Raw genomic sequence first — 8935 nt, 5'->3', positions numbered from 1 at the left:
CTTTGTCTGCAACCGTGATGTTGGGCGTCTTTTTTCTATGATGTGCTTGGGCCCAGTTTAGATGGTTTTAAGTCCCTATCACATTGGATGTTTGGACACTAATTATAAATATTAAACGTAGACTATTAATAAAAACTCATCAATAATCTTGGACTAATTCACGAGACGAATATATTGAGCCTAATTAATCCATGATTAGCCTATGTGATGCTACAGTAAACATTCTCTAATTATCGATTAATTAGGTTTAAAAAATTTGTCTCGCGAATTAGCTTTCATTTATTGAATTAGTTTTGTAAGTAGTCTGTATTTTATACTCTAAATTAGTGTCTAAATACAGGACTAAAGTTTAGTGTCTAAATGCAGGACTAAAGTTAAGTCCCTGTCCAAACACCACCTTGATGCGTGTAACTCTTGCTTCTTTCTACTGCTATAAAACGACTCTTATGCTCTCTGTTTTTTCCCCTTTTGTTTTTTCTGAAAGTAACCTATGCTATCTCTCTAGTTGAAACTTAACTGGCTTGATATGGACCAACATATTGAGTGGCCGAGATGGATCTGCTTGGTACTCCTTTAGATTTAAAGCGTTTTTTGAATTCAAAGTTTGATTTTTGTAATTTGGGGTAGATTTTTTTGATTGCCTGAAAATCATGAAAAGAGATCCAGGCAATAAAAGTAATGAAAACCAGCCCTAAAACTAATCGGAGAACCACTCACTACATGTGCTCATCTCGTCCGATCCATTACTCCCTATATTTTTAAATATGTAATAATGCTATTAATTTTTAGACATGATGTTGAGCAATTCATTTTATTTAAAGATTTATTGCAATAATTGTTAAAGTACCTTTAATGATAAAACATATCAAATACAACTTTGGTCAAAGTTTAAGTTTAACCAAGTTAAGTACTCCCTCCGTCCTATAATATAAGGAATTTTAAGTTTTTACTTGCACTGTTTAACCATTCGTCTTATTCAAAAAAATTTAGAATTATTATTTATTTTCTTTGTGACTTACTTTATTATCCAAAATACTTTAAGCACAACTTTTCGTTTTTTATATTTGCACAAATTTTTTGAATAAGACGAGTGGTCAAACATTATAAGCAAAAACTCAAAATCCCTTATATTATGGGACGGAGGGTGTAGTATTTTCTCCATCTACTTTCGATTGTCATATTTTATCTTGGCACACAGAGGATAAGTAATTTTACTTATCATCCATTTAAACATGCTACTAGTCATTCCTCGTAAACATGCGATTCATTAATATTTACATTTCTCGATTCTCATGTAGCCAATCTTGCGTGGAAGAATAGAGTCATGCATTAAATCCGAGAAAGTCGTTAAAATGATAATTTGTTAGATTGAAATATGCCTATCGAAAATAAATTTTCCAGATTTGAAAATATGACTATCAAAAGTAGATGGAGGGAGTAATATTTTCAACCAAGACAAATTTATTATAAAAAGATATTCAATTATTGATTTGATGAAACTAATTTAGTATTATAAATATTACTATATTTGATATATGAACTTAGTCAAACTTAAAATAGTTTGATTTTGACTAAAGTTAAAACGTCAAATAACGTGAAAATAACGTGAAAAAGAGGGATTATTCTACTGTTCGGTGATCGTATTTATACACGAAGCTGCAAGTATGTAAAATGCAGAATCTGAATTTAACTATCGGCAACACGTGACACTACGGGGATCACCGCCGTTGAAATTGGGGCGAGGAGTCCGGGAGGAGGTAGTGGCGGCGGCGACTGCGACGGCGACGTCGGGTCGTTCCCTGCCGCCGCCTCGGGTGCGAGACGAGACGAGCCTTCGATTAGAAGCTTCTCCCCCGCGGCCCGCGCGGCGGATCCTTCCTTCTCCTTCAATGACGGCAGCAGTTGACCCCAGCGCGCGGCGTGCGGTGCGACCCGCCGCCCCCGTCGCTCCGGTGGACGGCGAACCTGCGCCGGAAGCTGGTAAGCATGCCCGGCCTGCCTCGCATCCCCATTCAATCACTCGATCGGTCGAGCGGGAGCGGGGACTCCCGCTGACGCGATCGTCGTCTCGCTGCCGTCGCTACGCCGCCTGGAGGTACGGGCTTCGATCCAGCACTTTTCTCCCACCGCCTGCACCATCGCGGAAGTGTGTCGCCATGGAAATTTTTCTCGAAGAAAATAGCAGGGGATCGCCGGATCAACTGATCACGAGATGGAGATGGTGAGCACACTGGTCATGATTCGATTCCTCATGCTTGATTGATAATGATACCTTAAACCTAGCTTTGATCTTTACCAGTTCGTTGGCCTGACGGTTTGCATCATTCTTATTTTTGGACAATTAACAGAAAAGGTAACCCAAAAACAGTACTAAATTGCCCATTCGCTCAAGGTTTCTGGGAGGCAATAGGTTTAAGCCCTCGAATTCAACATGTCAGTGATATGGCCAATCTGAAACCTGATGGGAATCTGCCCCAATTGCATTACAAGGTGTTCTATCTTCTATGTTTCTGGTGCTTGTGGAATCATCGGCATGAATGTTTTCAGGAACATGTCCCCGTCTCTGCAGTCGGTCCTTCGCAAATGTATGGAGGAGAGTGGTCTTTGGCTAGAACGCCTCAAATTTGAGCATCGCTCTGTAATCAATTCTTGGAAGCTTATCTTTTCGGCTCCCCTTCAAATTCTGACTAATGTGTAACAAACTTTGTAGCTCTCCTTTATAATGATAAATTCAGGTGGGGAATCCCCCCCCCCCCCCCCCCCCCGGGTGACTTATCTAAAAAAAAACAGTACTATCTTCCTGATTAAGGATAAGGAGGTAATTATGCACATTTTGTCTCTTTTTGTTGTGTTGTTCTCTCTGGCCTGCATTAGATTATGACGGGCAAGCTGACTGACTTCACAAGTGCATATGCATATAAATGCAGGTTGCACCATAAGAAAACCTGAACCTCTGTTTCTTTCTCTGCAGGTGAGGGGAACAACATCGTCAACTTGAAGCAATTTGTTGCTTGTCTGTACGACTGTAATTATCACAAGCCTTCCATGAGGCTAATTGACCATTGGATGTCACATCTTTGTGCTATTAACAAATGGAAGCGGCACACGTCATAAGCTGATTAGGTAATGTTCTTCTCTTTGTTTACTGGGTGAGCCTGCATTTCATCATTTCACTTCATGAGTTGACGAGTTCAGAAAAAAAAAAAAAGAATAAACGGCCGACTTTCTCAAGATCGTTTGTTGGACAATCGAATTAAGCCATTTGATAGAACAACAAAATATAAGAATGCAGTTTGAATTGATCCTCTCATACTGCAGGGCTGCTGCCCTGTTCCAAAAAAATAATAAAAAAAAAAGCTTAAGTCTATCTCTGACCTGGTCGCTACGGTTGTGCAATGTAAGTCTAGCATGTTGATGAGCAAGAATGTGATTACCTCACCTTATGTTGTAAAGGCTGGTGCCTGGAGTCCTCAAAAATAGCTACTTTCTGAGGAAAATTAGGTAATTTTCTAAATAATCTCTATGAACATATAAGAAATGTCAATTGGAACTTGTAGGGTGCCTCTGGAAATACCTTTTGTAGTTTTGTGACAGGTTTGGTTCTATGTTGGACTAGTGGCTAGCACTGTGATTTACTGATTTTGCTCTTGGTGAGGTAAAAGTTTAAAACTGGTATACCCTACTATGCAGAAATCGTCTTCATACTTTTCAATAGGAAAGGGATACATCTCTTTGCCTTTTAGAGATGAACACAGAAGAAATCCAAACAATATACTGAATCTGTCTTCCTATTGGAATGCTGAATTGGTCCCTTACTTTATCTTTCATTCTTCTTTGAAAAGACGCATAAGAATTTGTGATCTGCAGTTGTCTTGTCTAGTTCAAAATCTCTCTGAATCCATTGTCATGGACCACCTCCTGTCTATTAGTTCTTCCATAGCTACAGTGTATTCAGTATAACCTTTATATATATTTTCAAGTCAGAGACTGACCGTATACGTATCCTTTGAAATCTTCAGTCTTCAATCTGTGTATAGAATATACATTTGTATGAAATTAAATTCCATTCCGTGCACAGCTGCCGTTGGTTTTTTTAATTTGTCCTTAATAAAATGGCCCTTCTAGATACCACATCACATTTGCACAGCAGGGAGGGAGTGAAATCTCCAAAGTGAGCCAAGCACGAGGAGGACAATTTTGTACGCGAGCAAAGCAGACAAGAACTCAAACAAGCAATCAAAGGTAGCATTTCTTCTCAAGCTTCCTTCACCTTTGGTTCGTCGTCCAAATCCACATCCTGATCGATCGATCGAATTTATCTTCTTCCATCGTACTTATTTCAGACTGTTCTTCATCCGCATACTGTCAGCTTGGCCCGCAGGATCCATCGATTGCTGTGAAGAAATGATCAACCGGTGCTTCTGCTGCGTCACCGGCGGCGACTCTGATCCGGAGCCGGCTGCCACCAGTAGTCGTCGGAGGTACGTATTACTGCAGTACCATGCATGTAGAAGCCATCAGAATTAGTTCTTGATACTTTGATAGCATCGATCGGTTGAGGTGATCATTCGGTGTGATGTGTTGTTTGCCATCGGAGAGAGAGTTCTTGATAGCACCGATCAATCGGCTGAGGTGATCATTTGGTGTGACTTGTTAATTAATTTGGGATGGTAGGACGAATCCGGCGAGGGCGTCCAAGAACCGGACGAGCGTGGATTACCCATGGGAGACGTACACGCTCAAGGAGCTCCTGCAAGCGACCGGCAACTTCAGCGAGAGCAACAAGCTCGGCGAGGGCGGCTTCGGCACCGTCTACTGGGGACGCACCTCCAAAGGCGTCGAGGTGGGTTGGATCATCGCCGCCGACGCCGGCAGGTCGATGGCCGCGGTGTTCTTTTCTTTTTTTTAACGACTCGCACTAGACGGTGCGAAGTTTTATTGATAGAGCAGGAAAGATGGCCGAGGTGTGTGTTCATGGATTGAGGCGAATTGATCGATAGTTCTATCTTGTTCAGATTGCGGTGAAGCGGCTGAAGGCGATGACGGCCAAGGCGGAGATGGAGTTCGCCGTGGAGGTGGAGATCCTCGGCCGCGTCCGCCACAGGAACCTGCTGAGCCTCCGCGGCTTCTACGCCGGCGGCGACGAGCGCCTCATCGTCTATGACTACATGCCCAACCACAGCCTCCTCACCCACCTGCACCCTCACCGCGGCACCCCCTCCTCCCACCACCACGTCCCCCTCGAGTGGCCCCGCCGCGTCGCCATCGCCGTCGGCGCCGCCGAAGGCCTCTCGTGAGTCGTCCACGGCCGGCGCGCCATGATAGAGCATCACTGAGGTTGATTGATTAACCTACTATCCATTGGCATTGCAGGTACTTGCACCATGAGGCGAGCCCGCACATCATCCACCGCGACATCAAGGCGAGCAACGTGCTGCTCGACGCGGAGTTCGTGCCCAAGGTGGCCGACTTCGGGTTCGCGAAGCTGATCCCGGACGGCGTGTCGCACCTGACGACGCGGGTGAAGGGGACGCTCGGGTACCTGGCGCCGGAGTACGCCATGTGGGGGAAGGTCTCCGAGAGCTGCGACGTCTACAGCTTCGGCGTCCTCCTGCTGGAGCTCGTCAGCGCGCGCCGCCCGCTGGAGAAGCTCCCCGGCGGCGTCAAGCGCGAGATCGTGCAGTGGGCGGCGCCGCTGGCGGAGCGCCGCAGGTGGGAGCGCCTCGCCGACCCGAGGCTCGCCGGGCGCTTCGACGCCGCGCAGCTCCGCGCCGTGGTGGAGACGGCCATGCTGTGCACGCAGAGCAGCGCCGAGAGCCGCCCGGCGATGGCCGAGGTGGTCGACATGCTCAGGTTCAGCGGCGGCGAGAGGCGCACCAAGGAGATCGTCCCCGTGGCGGTGACGGTGGCCGGCAGCAGCGACGAGATCACGACGACGACCGACCTGGACGACGTCACCGCCGGCAGCAGCGAGCCGCTGGACAGGAGGAACTGGAAATTGACGAGGTTGAGGTGATCTGATTGATTGATCGATACACGGTAACATCAACCGGGACTAAAAAGATCATTTAGAGCCGATAGAGTTTTAAACCGAGAAAAAAAAATCATCTATAGTCCCGGTTTCTATTCAAACCGAAAATATTGTGGTTTTTAGCCAACCAAGCAAAGATGGTTTCTCCAATAGTGCACAAGCAAACATATTATTGCATGCGATTAAGACATACAAATTGTTGGTATAGCTAGCATTTTGTTTGTGTTAATTTATACTTGATTAGTGTAGTAAGCAATTGATTAATGGTGGAGTCGGGTGGGAGAAATCAAGAGAGTTTTTATTAATGTTCTAGGCCTGCAAAGTTTTGTTTGATTGCAACATATGTTTTTGGGTATTTCTCTTGACTTTCATTGTTCGAAAGATGCCTGGGCTAGCGTTGTTGTCACTTCTCTATTCCGAATACTTAGGCCGAGTTTATTTCAAAAATATTTCTTTAAACTTTTAACTTTTTCATCACATCAAAACTTTTCTACACATACAAACTTTTAACTTTTCCGTCACATCGTTCTAATTTTAAACAAACTTTTAATTTTGGCGTGAACTAAACACACCCTTATTTCCGGTTTTAAACGGGCTAGATGAACTTTGACCGTTACTTTTTCCCACCAACGTCAAATTGAATATGTTGAAATGTATGGTGTTATATTAAAGCACATTCGGTTTATTAAATCCGATTATATACAACTCTATTATCTAATAATATTTTAAAATATTATTGGTCAAATTCTTAACAACTCAAAGTTAAAACTGATAATTATTTTAAAATTGAAGGAGTATTAATTTGTTATGTAATTGTTCAGCTAAGATGTTTATTAATCGTCTGTCCCGTTTAAGTTACAAGAATTTTTAGAGAAAATAAACCATTTACTTGAAAATGTTCGATTCTGTTAAATTAAAATTACAAAGTGACAATTGAATATTACAAGCGAAATAAACGTTAAACAATTACAAGGAGGTAATTAATCCTTGAGCTAAAAAAATACAATGGGAAACGGGCTTCTACGGTTACATCCTCACACACAACTCAACTGGATATAAATCTTAGTTCTCTGAACACACCATTTTCTCCTTTGAAATCATTTTTCTTTAAAGGAGTTGTTGGTAGAAAGGTTGAGTTTAAATCAACTTCCTGGTTGGGCTATTACCTTGTTTTCCATAACCATGCTTCTCGATCTACTAAAGATACTTCATTCGTTGTGCAATTACCTTTTTTTTTTTATGTTTCATAATATAGGGTAATCATGCATGCATGCAACTAGCACCTCCTCATCTAAATTCGTTTTTTAGTCCTTCTTCCTCAAGATTTCTAATATCATTGGGTGCATGCATTATATGATCCAAATATGAAGATGATAAAATTATTTTTTGGTATTTGTGTTAGTGGTAATTGTGCCTTATATTTTGGAATAGATTTTTTTAAAAAAATTATTATAGAAATTTCTTTTAAAAAAATCAAATAAATCTATTTTAAATTTTGTAATAGTTACTTCATTCATCCAAATATATAGCACTATATGACTACATGGAATATATCCTTGTAATAGGATGTGTCCTATCCAGTCATAGGTTACTATATATTGAGACGGCGTGAGTAATACTCAATTAACCATGCGTTAATTGTTGTTCCCGTTTTGCGTGTTGCGAAAAAAATATAGTAATTCAGGTATATCGAACAAAGGCCTTAAGGATGAGTACATAGAATAATAAGATAGTAAAGCCCCATAGGGCTCTATTTTTGTCTTTCTTTTTTCTCCTCGGTGGTTGTGCCATGTAGTTTGCAGGCGCGGAACCTTCTCGATTGGGTGACATGATTTATTTTTTTTTGTCTGGTTTCCCACACTGGTTGTGTCGGTCTCGCCTTGCATGTGCGCCACGCACACCCTGATCATTTTATTTCTCGGAGTAAATGACGCATGGTGGTGTTTATGAAAAAAAAAACTCATTGTGTTTGAACGGAATAGCGGTGCACGTCCTCCCACCGACTGACACCCGTTGCGTCTTATACGGAAAACCCCTCATTTTTCTCAGAAATACAACACTGAGAATGGAAAATTCTGCTTCTAAGGGTTGCTCTATAAACATGAAAAACACAAGGGTTTTTCCGAAAAACAACCGCATTTATCCCCTCTTCTCCTCCCCACGGCGCGAGAGGGCCGCCATCCGTCCCCTACCGCATGGGCGCCGCGTGCATGGGAGCCAGCGTCGGCGCTCTCCCCCCTGCCTTCCGGCAATGGGGCCTACGGCGGCGGCGGACCTGGCCGCGAGCGCCACCCGAACACAGGCACCCCCGCCGCACAGGCACCGGCACCGTGGCAACCTTCACCCCACGCCGCACGGAGTCGGCGGCAGCGGTTTGGTTTCGGCGCGAAGGAGCTAGTAGTACTCAAAAAGCCACGCACGGATATGGAAAAGAGCATAAGAGCTCGTGTAGTGTTTATACTGCAATTTTGGACCTATCACTGAATGTTATTAGCCCATGGGCTTTTTCACATCCGACATACTACGGCCCATTAGCAGTTTAGCACTCGTTTATATCATTTTGCACTTACTGACTGTTGCAAAAGCCCACAAAGATCTAATCATTTTGCACTTAACCAACAGAACAGGTGATAAGCTTTCTTATTTATATCATCATATATACTACTCCTACTCCTATACTGGTACTACTATATCGATCGACTGCATGCTACTACACATACGCAAGCGTGTTAAAGATAGAGCTCGTCAGCAACAATACAGTGATACACTGCACATGTACCGGTTCTCAGTACTTAATTAGTCCAAAAAGGCTTGAAAAAGAGCACACTAAACCTTTTGTAGCTAGGATAATTAAAACTAGCTGGGTGGCCCGCGCAATTGCGCGGCTAGCACCGATATAAAATT

At 43.1% G+C, this 8935-nt stretch overlaps 1 protein-coding gene across 5 annotated transcripts; it reads left to right on the top strand.

The window, feature by feature from the left end:
• The first annotated feature begins 1693 nt into the window (after window positions 1-1693).
• Window positions 1694-6543, top strand: LOC127759584 (PTI1-like tyrosine-protein kinase At3g15890). 5 transcript variants are annotated; one of them, XM_052283996.1, is made up of 8 exons: window positions 1694-2221; window positions 2349-2818; window positions 2972-3123; window positions 4151-4242; window positions 4344-4481; window positions 4675-4843; window positions 5016-5293; window positions 5374-6543. In XM_052283996.1, the coding sequence occupies exons 5-8, from the start codon at window positions 4405-4407 to the stop codon at window positions 6014-6016; spliced, it is 1167 nt and encodes a 388-aa protein (XP_052139956.1). In that variant the 5' UTR covers window positions 1694-2221; window positions 2349-2818; window positions 2972-3123; window positions 4151-4242; window positions 4344-4404; the 3' UTR covers window positions 6017-6543. The 5 variants fall into 5 exon arrangements, with proteins under 5 accessions (XP_052139956.1, XP_052139952.1, XP_052139953.1 ...); XM_052283992.1 differs by having other exon boundaries at window positions 4126-4242; XM_052283993.1 differs by having other exon boundaries at window positions 3691-4242.
• Window positions 6544-8935: the final 2392 nt, after the last annotated feature.

Source organism: Oryza glaberrima, unplaced genomic scaffold (genome assembly GCF_000147395.1).
Source record: "Oryza glaberrima unplaced genomic scaffold, OglaRS2 ChrUN-Ctg54, whole genome shotgun sequence".
In the NCBI taxonomy this organism is placed as follows: Eukaryota; Viridiplantae; Streptophyta; class Magnoliopsida; order Poales; family Poaceae; genus Oryza; species Oryza glaberrima.
Note: the sequence above shows the minus strand (reverse complement) of the source record. Positions and strands in the feature narration are given on the sequence as shown.

Excerpts from the sequence above, each read along its gene's own strand:
- LOC127759584 (XM_052283996.1), top strand. The coding sequence starts at position 4,405 with ATGATCAACCGGTGCTTCTGCTGCGTCACCGGCGGCGACTCTGATCCG. Across the intron at positions 4,482-4,674 it reads GCCACCAGTAGTCGTCGGAG|GACGAATCCGGCGAGGGCGT; the intron begins GTACGTATTACT and ends TTGGGATGGTAG. Across the intron at positions 4,844-5,015 it reads GCACCTCCAAAGGCGTCGAG|ATTGCGGTGAAGCGGCTGAA; the intron begins GTGGGTTGGATC and ends TATCTTGTTCAG.